We start from the raw sequence: 20,574 nt of genomic DNA, 5'->3' as shown, positions 1-20,574 counted from the left end.
TAGAGCCATAAGAACAGATGCCCCACAAGTGACATTACATGGGGAACTGCTCAGTGGGGTGACAGGTCCTACACTGAGAAGGTCATGGACCTCAATCTCCAGAAAACAGGATTCCCCTGACAGCCGTGTGGTGAAGAAGCATGCCATGCATTCACATGTGTGAACGGGCCCCTGCTCTGAACAGATGGCGGCACGGGCTGCCTTTATTGCCCCTGCAGCTGCCATGTATTCCCGTTACCGGGTGACGGCGCTGTGTAGCCGCCAAAGGGTTAAGTCCCCGGCGCAGGAGGCGGGTCAGGCTGACCCGGAAGCGCATGATTCTCCGCCCGTAGCCTCGGCGATGGCGGAGTGGAAGGAGGAGGTGGAGGTGCTGGTGCAGCGGGTGGTGAAGGACATCACTGGCGCTTTCCGCAGGAACCCCAACATGTGAGTGACAGCGGCGGTGACGTCATACGGGCCTCGTGACGTCGCTGGCTTATGACATATTTGGCAGCAGGGCTGGAGTTGTGGAAAGTTTGAGTCGTGTGGTGACCGCTGTCCTGTCAGTGGTGCTGACTGCGGAGCTCGGCGCCCCGTCAGTGCTAACCTTCACATGTGACGGCCGCCTGCACGACCACCTACCTCGCACCTTACTTGTCCTTTTTTGGTCTGAGTTTCAAGACCCAGAAGTTTATTTTACCACTGTTATCGCTATTTCAGGGTTTGCATTGGTACAATTTTTGGGTACATATGACCCTGATATTGGCTTTATTATTTGGGGATGGGCGCCATTTCACCATAGTTTTTGCAGTCTCTCTGTTGGCTGTATACCGTGTGGTAATAAAGATAACACATCAGGGTATATAGTTCTCTCAGCATAGAACAGCCTGGATCTGCCGGATACATTGACTATAATGGGGTCCAGCAGAGATCCTGACAAATACGCGGAGAATTGACGGGATAGAAACCGCTGCGCGCAGTGTATAGTCAGACGGGTTCCTGGCGTTCTCTGCCACACAGCCGTCCGCAGGTGTGAAGGGAGCCTTACTACTTTTGCATAATATTCTTTCTTGGGGACAAAAATAACATTTTTACGTTTCTACGTTCACACAGTTTTTTGTTTTTTTGTAGGTAGTACTTTTATATAATTTATTGATTTAGTTTTTGTAATGATTTTTTTTTTGGGGGGAGAATCCAAAATAATCCAGCACTTGCACCCCCGCTGTTTAATGTTACTCTTTGGGTCTTAACGATTGCGACATTTCCAAATATATTTTGTGGGGGGTGGGGACCATTTAGTTTTATACGTTTTATTTTTTTATTTTTTTTTGTCTTCCTGTGGCATTTAAAGTATAACTCGTATTTTATTTTATTTTTTTGGAGTATTGGATTGTGGTGATTAATATCTCCTTGGTGGCCTATTTCAACTTTTCACTGTGTACGCAATTACCCCTTAATTCAACAGTTTTGTTCCCTGTACTGCCTGCTTTTACCTGTGCTTAAAATCAGGTTGCTCGGCATGGTCCGTCTATGTGTTGATAGATGGAGCACGCTGCGTGCAAGGTCACATTACTGACAGCCAGGGACTGTAAGTAAATGATTAAAGCCAGGTCCTCCCCAGCAGCTGATAACAGTGCATGGGCTGTGTGCACTTCTCCCTGTCCCTGCGCTTGGCAGACGCTCCCTCACTCAGCAGAGCTGGAAAATGCAGAGTTGAAGCAGCGCAGAGCAGGGAAGGGAGATCTGCCATCTGCTCAGTGTATAAATGAAAGCAACATGTGGTAAGAGGACCCCTTTGTGCTGCAGGAGATTAACCCTTTAGGGGGAGGGCTCTGGTTACTGACACTTTTGGGGGGCTATTGTTACTGGTTAGTGAGGGCAGACGGGATTAGCCTCAGGGGGAGGGCAGTGGCGGCCATCTTAACTGAATAGTGAGATTGCAGTTTTATGCAGACTGGTTGCTAAGGGCTGAATCTTATTAAATATGGGGTAAGTCAGTCTAATAGTAACTGATTCTGGAATATCATGTTATTAGTAACTACATATATGAAAATTGAAATTAGGGTCTAAGTGTGACAGTTATCCTTTAAGGCAGCAGTTCTATGATCTTGTCTATTGTGCTTTGAAATACATATTATTTCAGCGCATTATTGTCTGTACTGGGGGTCTTTTTGGATTAAGCATCGGTCCCCTGCGCTTCCATTGCAGTGATACAGAGAACTCCCTTCCTCTATCAAACACCTTAGATTATGACCACACGGTGCGGTCATGTTGAGGTTGCAGCATGGCCGTGACGCGGTCTAATACAAGCTGCAGCGGGCTCTAATTTGGACCGCACCGTCAGTCTGCATTGTCAGTGGCCGTGCAGAATACCGCACAGCCATTAACAATGCAGGTCGACTAAACAAGTGGTCCTAATTAGTTTAGAGACCACTGCAGCTTGTACAACTGCACTGTACTTGACTGTGGCGTGGCCGCAACATGACCGCCCCATGTCGTCTGACCCTAAGGATACATCCACACCGTGCACCTGTGCTGTGCTTTTTTTCTAAAGCCTGTAAAGGCCCTCTAACTACCAGTGTCCCAGTGATTGCTGTCGGAGTGGTGATCAGATGGGACCACTATGAGACGTAAACCGCTGATCATCATTAGGATTCACTTTTGGTTGTTTTCTGATATTTCCTATGGGCCTCTGGTGGTTGTCATTAGGAAGAAGGCACTTTCTGTACACTGTCTGTATGGATTAGCTGTGATATCTTTTGGGATTACTGCTAAGAACACTGACCCAGCACCAGTTAAAGGGGTTGTCCGGGTTCAGAGCTGAAGGGCCGGACATACCCATAATTTCACCCAGGCAGCCCCCCTGATGTTGGCATCAGAGCATTTCATTCTCCGATGCTCTCCCTTGACCTTTGCTGGATAGCGCAGGGCAAGGGCTCTTTTCCCCGGCGCCTCCACAACGGCACTCTCAGGAGGGTGTCCCCGCCTCCGCAGGACAGGAAACAACGTAGAAGCTCAAGTTTAATAGGCCCCTTCCCTTTACCTGCTTCAGTTGTTGTTTCCTGTCCTCGGGGTCACGTGAAAGCAGCTCCTGTGGTGTCAGGAGTCCAAGTTACTACTGCACGGCCTGTTACTATTGCCCCATCCTGTGAGAGCCGGTGCAGAGGACGGGCACTGAAGGGGTCTGAAGCCTCTATCCCCGTCCTTAGGCATAAGCCCTTCAGTGAAGGCAGCCCTGGGCATCCGTTCCTCTGCTTCATCTCTTGGCAGGGAACGAGGGATTGTGTGCATATGCATATGCACAAACAGGCCAAGAGTTCCGCTTGCCAGGCCTCTGTTCGTCACTTCCGCCAGCGCATAATGTCAGAGGCCTGGCGGATATCAGGGGAGATGTTGGCAGGAAGGAGCGCTGCAGTACTAGCGTCTTCCTGACACATGCAGCATGTCAGCTTCTCTGGATGTGCCAGATATGTCCTGCAAACCTATGGATCCTTCTGCCGCCCAGAGCCCAGTAAGCCCTGATTTATATTATTATCTTGTAGGGCAGGGAGGCCAGCACCATTAAATCCTCTGGAGTAGAATCTGTCACCACCAGACATCTGAGAAGCTCTGACAGACGTTCTTCAGAACCTCCTCCTTGAGGTTCCTTTTGTTTTGCTTTCGTTTTCTCATCTCGTTAGCCTCTCTCAGCTGTCATGTAGTTGCACTGATTGCATCCCTTTAAATCCCTTCCCATACTGCATCACTTTGCGGTTTATACAACTTCCTGGAGTGTGTGCATGCTGGATGCTACTACTGAGTCTTCTACAGATAAGTTTTGTTCATTCATTTGTGTTTTCCTGTTTGCTGGATCCCAGGTGACCCTGACTCCATCCGTATCAAGTGTAGGGAGCCGGTGGTCGTGTCCCCTCACTATTATAGGGTGTTCAGGTGTTATACAGTCGAGGAACGAGGATATGCGATCATCTACCATTGAGATTTTTGCATAGGCTGAGCAGTTAGGGAGAGAGTCAGGTCTGTTGTAGGGCTCTCCCTTTGGTTCCTTAGTTTTGGATTCAGTCAGTCGGATCTTAATTTTATGTCTTTTCTAGTTTTTTGTACACCTTCTGTGACAGAATCGAGACGTAAAAAATGTGCAATCTGCAAAAACTCCCTGCCGTCAGAATTAAAAGGCGCTCTGTCCCAGACAAAGTAGTGACCAAAGAGTCTCCTTCCTTCCTAGAATCTATAAGAAATATGATCATGGAAGAAGTAATGACAGTGATAGACGCAAGACTACTACCATGTTCCCCCCAACCATCCACCTCAAAAAGATCACAGACGTCGGAATTCCAAGTTGAACCTGACTGATGAGGGGGAAATATTCTCAGATGTAGGTTTAGAGTCCTCTGAGCATGATTCAGGGAAGCCCTTCTGTACCCCTGAACACAGAAAAATTATTGAAAACTATAAGAGCCACTGTGAAAATTGAGGAAGTAAGAGCCCCAGTCTATTCAAGATAGGATGTTTCAGGGACTGGGTGAAAAGAGAAGAAAGGTTTTTCCCATTCATAACAATATAAAAATGCTAATTGCTAAGGAATGAAAAGAACTTGAGAAGCGAAATGCAATCCCAAATGCCTTTAAGAGGAAATATCTTTTTGCAGATTCGGGATAAGACTCCCAAGATGGATGCCCCTGTTTCCGGCATATCAAAAAAGACCTTGCTACCCTTTGAAAATATATGGGCTTTTTAAAAGACCCTATGGACAAAAAATGTGAGGGTCTTCTAAAACAGGTATGGGAAACAAACACTGCTATGTTAAGGCTGAGTATAGCGGCCACCTGCACCTCCAGATCATTGTCCGTCTGGTTAACCCAGTTGGAGGAACACCTGGCAGCCGGTACCCCCAGAGAGGAAATTTTAGCCTCCATTCCCATTCTGAAACAGGCCTTAAATTTTTTGTCTGATGCCTTGGCAGATCTGGTGAAGCTCTCAGCTAGATCCTCTGCCCTTTCAAATGCCACACGTAGAGCCACATGGCTCAGGTCTTGGTTTGGGGACGCCAGTTCTAAGAGTCGTCTATGCTCCATCCCGTGTAAGGGGGGATAAGCTTTTTGGCCCTGTCCTAGACAATATACTGGATAAGGCATCAGACAAGAAAAAAGGTTTCCCGTCAGATTCAAAATTTTACCAACAAAGCCGGTCCTTTCGTAACCAAAGGATCCTAGATCTGATCAGAAGGGGAAAGAGAGCTTGGGAAAGTGGCAGCCCTCTAGAGGGAAGGGAAGAGGATTTCTATTTACCCTAGAAACCTCTACAAAACCCTTGCAATGACTACAGGTCTCAGGTAAGAGGCAGACTAACAAGATTTGTCTCGGCCTGGGAAAATATTTCTACCTCTCCCTGGGTAATAGGCACTATAAGAGAAGACTACAAACCTCGAGTTCAGTGCACCTCCTCCAAATTACTTCACGCTCAACAAACCATTACTTCCGAGGGAAAAGCAGCAGGCTCTAGAATCCGAGATATGCTTTCTTCTACAAAAACAGGTCTTAATCCCGGTTCTAAGAGATCAGGAGGGAACGGGATTTTATTCTCCTATCTTTCTCATCCAAAAACCAAACAAATCCTTCAGATTAATAATAAACCTAAAAAAGTTGAACAAAAACACATCTTACAAGAAGTTCAAATTGAACACAATAAAATCGGCAGTAAATCTCTTGACTCGCGATTGCTGCATAGCAACTATGGATCTCTTTGACTCATATTACCATGTTACAATACACAGACAGTATCAAAAATATCTCAGTATTGTTTTTTTTTTTTTGAGGGGGCAAAAATATCACTTCCAGTTTCAGGCCCTTCCCTTCGGGTTGTCATCAGCCGCCAGGGTTTTTTAAAAAATGATGGCAGAAGTAACAAGCTCTTTTCATCTCCAGGGAATACTATTCATTCCATATTTGGACGACTTTCTGGTGGCAGCTCCGTCCCTCCAAGTTCTCCAAGCTCATTTACGGGTTGTGAAAGAACAATTACTGGAGCTAGGCTGGTTGATAAACAAAGAGAAGTCAGACCTAGTTCCCAGTCAACAAAAGGTATTTTTGGGAGTCATGCTAGATTCCCACAATCTTATGTCCTTCCTCCTGCAAGAAAAGCAAACCTCTCTCTTTCCAAAGGTGGCGCTATTCTGCGAGTCCAGAATAATGTCCATCAGAGATATCATGACGCTGTTAGGCCATTTAACTTCTGCAATCTCTGCAGTCAGGGAACCAAATTTCTCGACCTGTCTGTTTTTTCGATCCGAGAAAAGGTCTATGATCGGGGTTCCCCACCTTTCTGATATTTGTTTGAACATTTCTGGGTCTAGCGACCACTCTCCTTCTTTCAGACTTTTCCTGCTGAGATAGTCTGCTACTGTGTTTTCCTTGCCTCTTAGATGAACTGCTGTCAGGGTTTTTAGGTTCTTTTCGGCCCAGCAAAAAATCCTTTTTGAAAGATCTTGCAGTGCCTTGCTTTTTGCAACCCCTTGCCGGTTTAGATAAGCCACGGTAGTGGCATTGTCGGACAGAACTTTTACATGTTGAAATCTTACGGTTAACTGTAGATAAGTAGTACTTTGTATACCGCCATGAGTTCTTTTAAATTTGAAGATGCTGCTGCCATTTTTTGACTCCAAACACCCTGTACTGCTTGATTTTGGGTGTGGCCTCCCCAACCTCGACTGCTGGCGTCGGTTGTAATAACTATCTGATTTGTATGTCGCCAGAACATACCTTTTTGAAGATTTTTCTTTATTCTCCACCAAAGGAGAGACTGTTTTACTCTTAGGGGGACTTTTATTCTTTTGTCTAAAGTGTCCTGATTTCCATCCCAGGACTTTAGGAGGAACATCTGTAGTATCCTTGTATGATGCTGGGCCCCAGCATCATACAAGTCAAGGAAAGGAAAACACAGTAGCAGACTATCTCAGCAGGAAAAGTCTGAAAGAAGGAGAGTGGTCGCTAGACCCAGAAATGTTCAAACAAATATCAGAAAGGTGGGGAACCCCGATCATAGACCTTTTCTCGGATCGAAAAAACAGACAGGTCGAGAAATTTGGTTCCCTCTCAGTTTGGGATTAGCCTCTGATAGTAGACACTCTGTCTACCCTATGGCCAAAGGGTCTTCTTTACACTTTCCCGCCTTTCAGTCTAATTCTGAGGGTATTGATGAAAGCAATGGAGGAAAAGGTGCAATTGATACTGATCGCCCCCTTCAGGCCGAAAAGGTCCTGGTTTCCTCTCCTGTTCGATCTGGCAGCGGGGACATTCTGGTCCCTTCTATCCTATCCAGATCTACTGCGTCAAAGCCCATCCAAGTGTATACCAGTTGCACCTAACAGTCTGGAGACTAAACAAATTCTACTAAAACAAAAGGGTCTGTCAAAACAGGTAATTTCCACTCTTTTATATAGTAAAAAGGATATAACTTCCAAAATCTATTCAAGAACATGGCAAACCTTCTTAAGATTTGCGAGGGATAGATTGAATCTCAGTCAAGATCCCGACATTTCCCTTATATTGGATTTTCTTCAGTCGGGTTTAGACAAGGAGCTTAGACCAAGCACCCATAGGGTACATTCTCATGACCGTATAATTTTATCCGCATCCATTCTGCATTTTGCGGAATAGATGCGGATACATTCATTTCTATGGGTGAATAAAATGTGTGGACAACGTTCAGTATGTTGTCCGCATCCGTGTTTCCGCAAAAATATGAAGCTTGTCCTACTATTGTCCGCACAGATCGTTCCACAGCCTCATTCAAGTCAATGGATACGCAAATTGCGGATAACATACGGAATGGTTTCCGTATGTCATCCGTTTTCTGCGGCTCCGTTTCTGTATTTTTGAAGGCATAAATAATGATTTTTTTTTTCTTCCATTCTTTTGCGGACCGTAATAAACGGAAGTCATTTGTCCGCAAAATGCGTACACACGGTTCCGTTATTTGCAGACCGCAAAACGGAAAGGATTACACACGGTCATGTGAATGTACCATTAAAGTGCAGATCTCGGCACTAAGCAATTTTTTGTTAGAATTAAAGATCTACCTCTGATAAAGAGATTTATAAAAGGTGCAACAAGAAAATTCCCGTTTGTTCATTGCACTATTCCACCTTTTGGATTTGAACCTGAAAGTTCTGATGGATGTGCCCTTTGAACCCTTACAGACTATCCCGCTAAAACTTTTAATGTTAAAAAACAACTTTTTATTGGCAATTAGATACAAGCCTTTTCCTGTAAGACACCTTACCTCACGGTGTTGGAGGACAGTATTGTTCTCAGACATACCTCTATGTTTCTACCTAAGGTGATTTCCAAATTCCATCGTCAGGAGGTATCTTTTCCATCTTTTTGCCCAAATCCATCTTCAAAAATAGAGGAAAAGTATCATAACCTGGACGTAAGACGGTGTATATTAACCTACCTGGAGGTCTCCAAAGAGTTCAGGAGCTCAGATCACCTTCCTCTTCAATATCAAGGTCAGCAGCAAGCAAGAGTACCATCGCACGGTGGATCAGAAATACCATTGAATTCTGCTATCCTTGCAAAGACTTGACTCCCCCTATGGGGATTAAAGCTCACTCTATCAGGGCGGTGTCGGCCTCATGGGCAGAAAATGCATCTGCGTCGGTGGAACAGATATGCAGGGCAGCCACGTGGGCAAACCAAAATACTTTTTTCAAACACTGTAAGTTGGATGTACTCCATAACTATAATTTATATTTTGGCAAAAAAGTATTATCTGCGGTAGTCCTACCCTAAAAGACTTTTGTTTCTCTTTGTCTCCTATGTCAACTGAAGTAGGTAAAGGGAGGGGGCCTTTTAAACTTAAGCTTCTACGTTGTTTCCTGTCCTGGGGAGGCGGGGACACCCTCCTGAGAGTGCCATTGTGGAGGCTTTTGGAAAATTCAATTACCGTTAAGAGTAATTAACCCTTTTATTTACAATAACACTGCCGGGCAGAGGCTTCCACCCAGCAGTGTGTTCGGTGACATCACCTGCTCTGATGGGCGGGCTTTAGCGTTGCCCTAGTCGTTTTACAAGCCGATTTAGCGCAGGGCAAAGGAGAGCATCGGATCATGAACTGCTCCAATGCTCAAGTTAGGTGGGCTGCCTGGGTGAAAATGGAGGTATGTCCGGGTTCAGCTTTGAAACCGGATAATCCCTTTAACCGCCTCCCGACCGCCTAACGCAAGGATGCGTCCTGCGAGCGGTTGGTTTATTCCTCCTTGACCTGCCGGCGCGTCATCTCGCGAGAGGCGAGATTTCCTGTGAACGTGCGCACACAGGAGCGCGCGTTCACAGGATCAGAAGGTAAACGAGTGGATCTACAGCCTGCCAGCGGCGATCATTCACTGGCAGGCTGTAGATGCGATTTTTTTTATTTATTAACCCTTGAAAGGTATATCAGACGCTGTTTTGTTAACAGCGTCTGATATACCTGGTCCTCTGGTGGTCCCTTTTGCTTGGATCGACCACCAGAGGACACAGGCAGCTCTGTAATAAGTAGCACCACACTACACTACACCCCCCCTGTCACTTATTAACCCCTGATCACCCCCCTGTCATCGATCACCCCCTGTAAGGCTCCATTCAGACGTCCGTATGTGTTTTGCGGATCCGCGAAACACGGACACCGGCAATGTGCTTTCCGCATTTTGCGGATCCGGACATTGCCAGAACTATATAGAAAATGCCCTTTCTTGTCCGCAATTGCGGACAAGAATAGGACATGTTCTATAGGCTCTACAAAAAACGAAGTGTTGGCCCGATCAGGCCTGTTCTTGTGTGCAAAAAAAATTATGTCCGCCCCACCGCAGTGACATAATTTTTTTTCTGATCACTGCAAAAACACCATAAAATCGCTGCGGCGCTATAAAGATTACTTTTGAGGGGCATGGCCAGTTCATAGAAGATTTTTATTTATTTTTGGCACAAGTTAGCGGAAATGTTTTTTTGTTTTTTCTTACAAAGTCTCATATTCCACTAACTTGTGACAAAAAATAAAATCTCACATGAACTCACCATACCCCTCACGGAATCCAAATGCGTAAAATTTTTTAGACATTTATATTCCAGACTTCTTCTCACGCTTTAGGGCCCCTAAAATGCCAGTGCAGTATAAATACCCCACAAGTGACCCCATTTGGGAAAGAAGACACCCCAAGGTATTCCGTGAGGGGCATGGCGAGTTCATGTAAAATTTTATTTTTTGTCACAAGTTAGTGGAATATGAGACTTTGTAAGAGAAAAAAAAAAAAACATTTTCCACTAACATGTGCCAAAAAAAAATATATTCTATAACTCGCCATGCCCCTCACGGAGTAACTTGGGGTGTCTTCTTTCCAAAATGGGGTCACTTGTGGGGTATTTATACTGCCCTGGCATTTTAGGGGCCCTAAAGCGTGAGAAGAAGTCTGGAATCCAAATGTCTAAAAATGCCCTCCTAAAAGGAATTTGGGCCCCTTTGCGCACCTAGGCTGCAAAAAAGTGTCACACATGTGGTATCGCCATACTCAGGAGTAGTAGAGTAATGTGTTTTGGGGTGTATTTTTACATATACCCATGCTGGGTGAGAGAAATATATCTCTGTAAAACTTGGTATAAAAAAAAAATGGGAAAAGTTGTCCTTTACAGAGATATTTATCTCACACAGTATGGGTATATGTAAAAATACACCCCAAACACATTGCCCTACTTCTCCTGAGTACGGCGATACCACATGTGTGACACTTTTTTGCAGCCCAAATTCCAATGAGTATCTTTACGATTTCACAGGGCATTTCTTACGCATTTGGATTCCAAACTACTTCTCACGCTTTAGGTCCCCTAAAATTCCAGGGTAATATAAATACCCCACAAGTGACCCCATTTTGGAAAGAAGACACCCCAAGGTATTCCGTGAGGGGTATGGGGAGTTCATGTAAAATTTTATTTTTTGTCACAAGTTAGTGGAATATGAGACTTTGTAAGGAAAAAATAAATAAATAAATAATTTTCCGCTAACTAGTGATAAAAAATAAAAACTTCCATGAACTCACTATGCCCATCAGCAAATACCTTAGGATGTCTACTTTCCGAAATGGGGTCATTTGTGGGGTGTTTCTACTGTCTGGGCATTGTAGAACCTCAGGAAACATGATAGGTGCTCGGAAAGTCAAAGTGCGTAAATTCACATTTTTGTACCATAGTTTGTAAACGCTATAACTTTTACCCAAACCAATAAATATACACTTATTGCATTTTTTTTGTCAAAGACATGTAGAAAAAGTAAAAAGTTTTATTTGAAAACAGAAAGTGAAAAATGTCATTATTTTTGCAAAAATTTCGATTAATATCAAAAAAAAAAAAAATGTCAGCAGCAATAAAATACCACCAAATGAAAGCTCTATTAGTGAGAAGAAAAGGAGGTAAAATTCATTTGGGTGGTAAGTTGCATGACCGAGCGATAAACGGTGAAAGTAGTGTAGTGCAGAATTGTAAAAAGTGGTCTGGTCAATTAAGGGGGTTTAAACTAGGGAGGCTGAGGTGGTTAATGTAGGTTGGAGTGCCGCCCTCAGACCCTAATACTGTAGTCATTTTCCAAACAAAAGGCCAATACTGTATCTAATGTGTCATGAGAACATCTTTCCTTCTCCTTTTACTTGCCTGCAAAACAGACAAGAATAGGACATGTTCTATTTTTCTTGTGGGGCCACAATGTGGACAGCACACGATTCATTGCTCATTTTCTTCGCGATCCCTATGACCGTACATGTATTAAAATATATGGTCTCCATTGATGCTCTTTCAATATGGCCGCTGTTAACGCAAGACTTCATTAGTCTCGCACATACGCCGTTACTGTGACTTGCAGCACATGCATTAATGTATTACATAATGTATCCAAACCCGGATTTGTTAATGATTGTTGTGTGTGCCACAAATCCACGACATATATGCTAAAGGAGTCTGCCACCTATTAGGCTTCTGCCGACATTCTGTGGTAAACCTAAGCAGCATTTGTAAATGTGCCACAGATCCGCCAGAAGAAGAGTAAGGACTCATTCAGATGACCTAATATGTCTATTTTTTCCCCCCATTTATTTAAGTTTAACACAATAAAAACATATATTTGTGCTCCTTTGTGACCTCGCGGACTATTACACTCCTTACTTTCGGTGTGCTCTTTGGTGGTTGACCACTCCTGGGGAGGGTAATAATAGTCATGAATTTCCTCCATCTGTACACAATCTGTCTGACTATGAATTGGTGGAATCCAGTCTCTTTATGATGGTTTTATAATCTTTTCCAGCCTGATGAGCATCAACAGCTCACTGTTCTTCACATAAAACAGGTCACCCACTCACCCCTGGTTGTCATCCAATTGACTGAAAACACCTGACTCTAATTTCACCTTCAAATTACTGTGGTCCCTCAAGTTACAATATTTATTAATTGCTTCCAGGACGACCATTGTAAGTTAATCGGTTCTAAAGCCTCAAAATATCATCCCAGATAAGGGAAAATTAAGGTTTAAAGGAAGCATGTCATCAAAAATGTTATCTGCCAGTTAAAACCAGATAGTAACGCACATCATTTTTTTTTGGTAGATCTGTAGATTTCTTATTATATTTTCTGAACATTAGCAAACTAAGCATCAAGAAAATTGCTTTATGGCAGCCCCAAGGGCCATAGACACAATAGTCAGAGGGGACATTATTGACTTCTATGGCTTGTAAGTTGTGATATCGCCTATTGTGAATAGTGGATGCGGTTTTATCTATACACAGAGGTGGTATCATTACAGGCAGGATTAGAATGAGTTAACTGCAGTAAAGTGATCTGTACAAAGCAAGAAGAGGCACCAATTATTAGACAGTGCGAAAACTGCAGGGTTTTTGGTTTTAGTTTAAATATAAAAAGTGACATGGAAAATTAAAAATAACATCATCAGAAATGATTGTATGTTGAGTCTGGTTTCAACTTCTGATGGGTCAGAACAGACCGTTGTGTGTTGGAAATATTGTATCCTGAGGGATCACTGTATCTGCTAATCCTAAAACCTTATTCAAATGACGGTGAATCATGTGTTCTCCAGCGCACACCGTGAATTTCAAAGGTCCGTGGGTCGTTCACAGAAGCGTGCCCTGTTTTTGGCCATGTTTACGGATCCTTCGCGGCCATTATAGTCTGTAGGTCCGTGAAATAACACGGATAGCATCTGTGTTTTGTCTGTTCCGCCCCCCAACATATTTTTCCCCCCAGTCTCCCCTAGACTCGGCAGACGAAACGCGTGGGGGGTGTGTTTTATTTATTCCCTATTGTTGTATTTCTTGTATCTTTCTCTGTTTACCGATGTCCAGGGCCTGGTTAATGGGGACGGGTTCTGGATGTGGCCACCCGTATTATAGTTCATTTAGGGTGCATTAGCCTTGGCGGGGAGTTTCAGTGGCGCCGCTACAGGCTGTTCAATACTCTTCCAGTAGAACAACCACTCCTGTCTGGCTGGAAAAGCACATATAATGTTCTGGCTGGTGTGAAGACGGGCTTGTTTGGAATTGATGGGAATATCTATTGTCTATTCCACAGAGATGAAATCGGCTTAATTCCATGTCCTGAAGCAAAATTGAATCGCAGTCCCATCGTTCTGGTGGAAAATAAACTAGGAGTGGAGAGCTGGTGCATCAAGTTCCTGCTTCCTTATGTACATAACAAGCTCTTGCTCTACCGGCAGAAGAAACTTTGGCTTAATAGAGATGGTAAGTTTTTATCTTTAACGCTCCTTGTACTCTTCTTGTTTTTATTTTTCCAGAGTATGTATAATACTTTTTCTTACAAAGGAAGTTTCTCAGTATACATCTATGTTAAGGGTACTTTCACACTTGCGGCAGAGGATTCCGTCGCCGGTACTACCTGCCGGATCCGTCAAAACATATGCAAACTGATGGCATTTCTCAGACTGATCCATCAGACAAATGCATTGAAATGCCGGGTCCGTCTCACTGTTGTCATCCTGGAAAAACGGATCCGGCATTAATTTTTTTCAAGTTTTTTGCATTCTGAGCATGCGCAGACTGCAAAAACCGATCCGTTTTGCCGGTGCCGGATCCGTCATTAATGCATTTCAATGGGAAAAAATGCCGGATCCGGCAAGTGTTCCGGAATTTTGGACGGAGATAAAACCGCAGCATGCTGTGGTATTATCTCCATCCTGAAAAGGCAAAAAGACTGAACTGAAGACATCCTGATGCATCATGAACGGATTACTCTCCATTCAGAATGCATTAGGATAAGGCCTCATGCACACGACCGTTTTTTTTTGCAGTCCGCAAAAACGGGTTCCGTAGTTCCGTGATCCGTGTCCGTTTTTCCTTCCGTGGGTCTTCCTTCATTTTTGAAGGAAAAAGTCGTTTTGGTGTCCGTCTGGCCGTGCGGAGCCAAACGGATCCGTCCTGACTTACAATGCAAGTCAATGGGGACTGATCCGTTTGCCGTTGACACAATCTGGTGCAATTGCAAACGGATCCGTCCCACATTGACTTTCAATGTAAAGTCAGGAGTCCCTATTATACCATCGGATCAGAGTTTTCTCCAATCTGATGGTATATTTTAACTTGAAGCGTCCCCATCACCATGGGAACGCCTCTATGTTAGAATATACCATTGGATTTGAGTTAGATCGTGGAAACTCAGATCCGACAGTATATTCTAACACAGAGGCATTCCCATAGTGATGGGGACGCTTCAAGTTAGAATATACTACGAACTGTGGACATGACTGCCCCCTGCCGATCTCTTACAGGGGGCTGGCACAATTAACCCCTTAATTGTGCGTATCATAGCCCCCTGTAAGAGATCAGGGGCTGCCAGGCAGCAGGGGGCAGACCCCCCTCCCTCCCCAGTTTTAATTTCATTGGTGGCCAGTGTGCGGCCTCCCCCCGGCCCCCCCTCCCTCCCTCTATTGTATTAATTTCATTGGTGGCCAGTGCGGCCCCCCTGGCCCCCCCTCCCTCTCTTTATTGTATTAATTTCATTGGTGGCCAGTGTGCGGCCCCCCCTCCCTCCCTTTTTATTGTATTAATTTCATTGGTGGCCAATGTGCGGAGTCCCAGTTTAATCACTGGGGCTCCGATCGGTAACCATGGCAACCAGGACGCTACTGCAGTCCTGGTTGCCATGGTTACTTAGCAATATTAGAAGCATCATACTTACCTGCTGCGCTGTCTGTGACCGGCCGGAAGCTCCTTCTACTGGTAAGTGACAGATCATTAAGCAGCGCCGCACAGACCTGTCACTTACCAGTAGGAGGAGCTCCCGGCCGGTCACAATGAAATTTAATACAATAAAGTGAGGGAGGGGGGCTGCACACTGGCCACCAATGAAATTAATACAGTGGAGGGAGGGGGGCCGCACACTGGCCACCAATGAAATTAATACAGTGGAGGGAGGGGGTCCGCACACTGGCCACCAATGAAATTAATACAGTGGAGGGAGGGGGGCCGCACACTGGCCACCAATTAAATTAATACAGTGGAGGGAGGGGGGGGCCGCACTGGCCACCAATGAAATTAATACAGTGGAGGGGGGGCGGGAGAGGGGCGCACACTTCCCACCAATGAAATTAATACAATAAAGGGAGGGAGGGGGGTCTGCCCCCTGCTGCCTGGCAGCCCCTGCAGCACCTGAGGGGTTAATTGTGCGGATCACAGCCCCCTGTAAGAGATCGGCTGCTACCAGGCAGCAGGGGGCAGTCATGTACACAGTTCGTAGTATATTCTAACTTGAAGCATCCCCATCACCATGGGAACGCCTCTGTGTTAGAATATACTGTCGGATCTGAGTTTTCACAAAGTAGCCTACGGACACGGATCACGGACACTGATGCCAATCTTGTGTGCATCCGTGTTTTTTCACGGACCCATTGACTTGAATGGGTCCGTGAACCGTTGTCCGTCCAAACAGGACAGGACAGGTCCTATTTTTTTGACAGGACAGGATACACGGATCACGGAGGCGGATGACAAACGGTGCATTTTCCGAGTTTTCAACGGACCCATTGAAAGTCAATGGGTCTGCAGAAAATCACGGAAAACGGCCACGGGTGCACACAACGGTCGTGTGCATGAGGCCTGAAACTGATCAGTTCTTTTCCGGATTTGAGCCCCTAGGACGGAACTCAATGCTGGAAAAGAATAACGCTAGTGTGAAAGTACCCTTATTCCAATTCGGCTCTTCCTTTTTGGACAGCTGCACTTGATCCATGTATTTGCATACTAAATAAATATTGTTTATTTGTCTTAAAGGAGACCATATAGGTGAAAATAAAATTGAAAAAGGCTATTTGTGAAGATTAAATATTTGAAAAAACAGAAACCCCAGTTTCTTGCTATGAAGCTGCCCATACACTTTTGGCTACTTTCACACTAGTGTTTGTTCCGGATCCATCATGGATCTGCAAAACCACTTCTGTTACAATAATACAACCGCATGCATCCATCATGAACGGATCCGATTGTATTATGTCTTCTATGACTTATCCGTCTGTGAAAGTTAATGGGGGGACGGATCTGTTTTCTATTGTGCCAGAGAAAATTGATCCGTTCCCATTGACTTACATTGTGTGTCAGGACGGATCCGTCTTGCTCCGCACCACATGGCAGGCAGCGTTTTGGTCTCCGCCTCCAGAGCGGAATGGAGACGGAACGGAGGCAAACTGATGCATTCTGAGCGGATCCTTATCCATTCAAAATGCATTAGTGCAAAACTGATCCACTTTGGACCGCTTGTGAGAGCCCTGAACGAATCTCAGAAACGGAAAGCCAAAACGCCAGTGTGAAAGTAGACTTAGATGTAATTGAAATCAACCTGCCTTATCTTATGTGTATGGGAAAGGGGGTGCTGTCTCCCCTGATGTCACTGAAAACACAGGCACATGTTCAGGCACAGGCAATTACCACATATACATATAGTGTATGGGGTGATTGGGAGTAATACCCTAATGAGCGTTCAGTCGACAGCTATCTAAAGCGGCCCAGACATTATCAGCTATGCAGTGGTAAATGCTGTGTCACCAACAATCATGCAGCAGAATCAAACGGATTGATAGTTACCTCCAAATCCATGGGAGAATTATTAGAACTAGTGTTCCATGTGCCAGTCATTAAAAGAAAAATGGAGTGCGTTTTGGACCGTCCTAAAGTCAGAAAATGTGTCGTTTTCTGAAGTCGCAGTTTAAAAAATAAAACTTGTTGACAACCCCTTTAACCCCTTCCTGACCGGGCTCCATAGGAACATAGTATAATCCCCATTGACTCTAATGCTATTGCATTGGAGTCTATGAAAGAAACAACCTGCTGATTGCTTGTTAGTTTCCTATTTTTATTTTTTATTTTTTGAAAAATACACATCATGGGCATCGCCGTGTGTGAAAACGTTCTTACTATTATAATATTAAAATATTTATCCCATAGGGAAAACAGCGAAAAGTAAAAAAAAAAAAAGCCAAAATGACCGATTCGCAGTTTTTTGTCTCTTCTCAAAAATTGAGCGCTCGCACAACTCATACAAATAACTACCAAAAAGTAAAAAAGGGTCAGAATATGACAACAAAAAGAAAAGAATATTTTTTTTCACAGTTTTTTCATTTTTCTTTTCAGTATAAAAACGCAAGTAAAAGTATACATATGTGGTATCGCCATAATCGTACAGACCTAAGAAAGAAATTAACTGGTCCGTTTTACCATATAGGAACTCCATAAAAATAAAACCGTTGCGGAATGGAATTTTTTTTCCCCAATTTCACTCCATATGGATTTTTTTTATCCAGCTCCCCACTATATAATATGCTAAATTTAATGGTGGCTCCCGCATGTCCATCTTCTGGTTTGTTGCTTGTTTTCTTCCTCCCGGAATAGCCATGGTCACCTGTTCCACTGCAGCCAATGACTTGCTTTTTCCCAACACAGTATGGATGAGATTTTGTAAAATCTCATTTCTTTGATGCTACTGTAAAAGCTGTATTTTTCCAACCACAGTTTCCTGGCAGAAAATCTGCATCTCATTTGCTCTGTGTGGTCATAGTGCAGTTAAATGCCTGTCTTGATCACCATATTACGGAAATATTTCCAGTTCTGATGACCTGTAGAGATCTTTCAGTTCGTATGTGTATAGCCCTGCACTTTTATAAGTGACCAGGTAAAGTAGATGCAGACAAATCATTGTAAATTAATATACATATATGTATATAATGTATGTATACTTGTTATAATCCCAGCCCGCAAACAGATCTCCAATGTTGTAGATAACATTGCCTTTCCAGTTACAATTATAGAGCGGTAGTAAAATGAACGTAGTCTAAGCCTTAGGAAAGGGACAAAAGGCTCACTTGTTCCTGTCCTGGGTGCACTTCAGCAGAGCTCCAGCCAGACTTGGCTAGATCTATGAATTTCATTAATTCAAAGGCCCCTTTGTGTAGAGAAAGACCATTACAGGGGTAATGTCCCTGCCCTCCACAATCTAGGAAACTGTATGTGGTATATATACATTATATATATATATATATATATATATATATATATATATATATATATATATATATATATGTGACACAGTAAGGGGTTGTGTCTGGCAAGGCAGGTATTTTCCTCCCAGCGTGTGCTGCTGGGCTGGTTTCCAGCCAGGTGAGGTCAAATACCGGACCAGAGTTTAAGTACCGGTCCAGGTTTTAGCAGCACCTGGCTGTCCTTAAATAGGCAGCTGGGCTCAGCAGAGAGGTCTCTGTTTTTTGGATCTGAGGCTTTGTGCCGTGCTGGAGGGCTGAGAGACGCATGCTGGGGAAACAGGCCCCCTAAAGCCTGCTGTGGACTACTGGAGGCAGAACTGGGAGACAGAACACATCAAGGTGACTTGTGTTATATGAACTTTCCATTGTGTGTCAATTAACACCAAGACTGCAAAGCTACGTGCTGTTTTGTGCAATTGCCTCAAGTTTAAATAAACACTGAAGTTTTGAGTTAAGAACTTGTATTTTGCCTCTGTACTGCGCCCGCTTACCCTAACTACCAGAGCGAAACCTCACTCTATATATATATATATATATATATATATATATATATATATATATATATATATATATATAAAAATCGGACTGCACTCCAAGCGTATCTTCTCAAAAAATGTTTTTAATCACCCATACGATGGCAAAAGCCGTCGCTTTTGCCATCGTATGGGTGATTAAAAACATTTTTTGAGAAGATACGCTTGGAGTGCAGTCCGATTTTTTTTTTTTTTTTTTTTTTTTTTTATAAGTGGGTAAGCACCTGTTACCATACTTGGATTTTTGCACCCGTTCTTCCTTTGTACCATTTGAGGGTGGTGCTGCCAGTGGTTTCTTTGTCATATACATATACATATATATATATATATATATATATATATATATATATATATATATATATATAATGGGCAGCACTCCAAAAAGTAAAAAAGTACAAAAAGTCTTTATTTACCCCCAGTGGGACATGCGCATGTCCCACTGGGGTAAATAAAGACTTTTTGTGCTTTTTTTTAACTTTTTGGAGTGCTGCCCATTTTTTCTATTTTTGTATTTCTGGATTGGCTTTGATCCGCATTGGGCCAGTTGCACCCACCAGCCATTGTTTATATATATATATATATATATATATATATATATATATATATATATATATATATATATATATATATATATTTCGCCAAAAGGCAAATGATGAGGCAGCACTCCAACGTGAATAAAAGGTGTCAGGGGTAATAAACACTCTTTTATTCACGTTGGAGTGCTGCCTCATCATTTACCTTTTGGAGATTATCTATGGACTTTGCTGCCCACAGTTCATGAGGAATTGCACCTGCTTTTGACAACTGCTGTGCTGCTGCTTTTTTTATATATTTATATATATATATATTTTTTTTTTTATATATATATATATATATAGATGAAGAAATTCGGCGGCACCAGTGAGGGCTCAGGTGCAAGGTCCAAAAAAATTAGCTTCTCACCCTTAATATACGTATGAAATCGGACAGCACTCCAAGACTTGAAAAAAAGTGATATCTTTATTCACCCATGTGGAACTATTGCAATGTTTTAGCTCACAACTGAGCCTTTGCTTGAGAGAGGCTCAGTTGTGAGCTGAAACGTTGCAATTGTTCCACATGGCTGAATAAAGATATCCTGTTTTTTTCAAGTCTTGGAGTGCTGTCCGATTTCATATGTATGTATATATAATCTTTTTTTAAGGTTTTAAACCACTTACAAGTATGACACGTTTTCTGTAGATTAAAATTAGTACATGTTCAAGGCATGAGACCAATTGAAGGCTGCAAATTATTACAGAACTTGCGTTATTTGTATACCAGGCCTTGGAAAACTAGAATTCTGTTTAGTGCCAAAGTATTTTAAGATATTTAGAAGTGTGTCTAAAAGTGTTCTCACTAAAGTTAACGTCTAATTTAAAAGCTACATTGACTAACATTAAACTTGGGTGAAAACAGTTCTATAGTCTAGTGTCTAATTTGTCTGCAGAAGGTTGGGTGACTATCGGAGGGT

At 43.3% G+C, this 20,574-nt stretch overlaps 1 protein-coding gene across 1 annotated transcript in view; it reads left to right on the top strand.

The window, feature by feature from the left end:
• The first annotated feature begins 299 nt into the window (after window positions 1-299).
• PTAR1 (protein prenyltransferase alpha subunit repeat containing 1) overlaps window positions 300-20,574 on the top strand; it is a 68,737-nt gene continuing 48,462 nt past the window's right edge. The window contains exons 1-2 of the mRNA XM_044287245.1: window positions 300-426; window positions 13,578-13,747. Of these exons, the coding sequence (XP_044143180.1) occupies window positions 341-426; window positions 13,578-13,747 (256 nt within the window). The 5' untranslated portion in view covers window positions 300-340. The remainder of the gene's footprint in view (window positions 427-13,577; window positions 13,748-20,574) is intronic.

This window comes from Bufo gargarizans, chromosome 1, assembly GCF_014858855.1.
Source record: "Bufo gargarizans isolate SCDJY-AF-19 chromosome 1, ASM1485885v1, whole genome shotgun sequence".
Taxonomy (NCBI): Eukaryota; Metazoa; Chordata; class Amphibia; order Anura; family Bufonidae; genus Bufo; species Bufo gargarizans.
The sequence above is the reverse complement of the archived record's forward strand: the minus strand, read 5'-3'. Positions and strand labels throughout refer to the sequence as shown.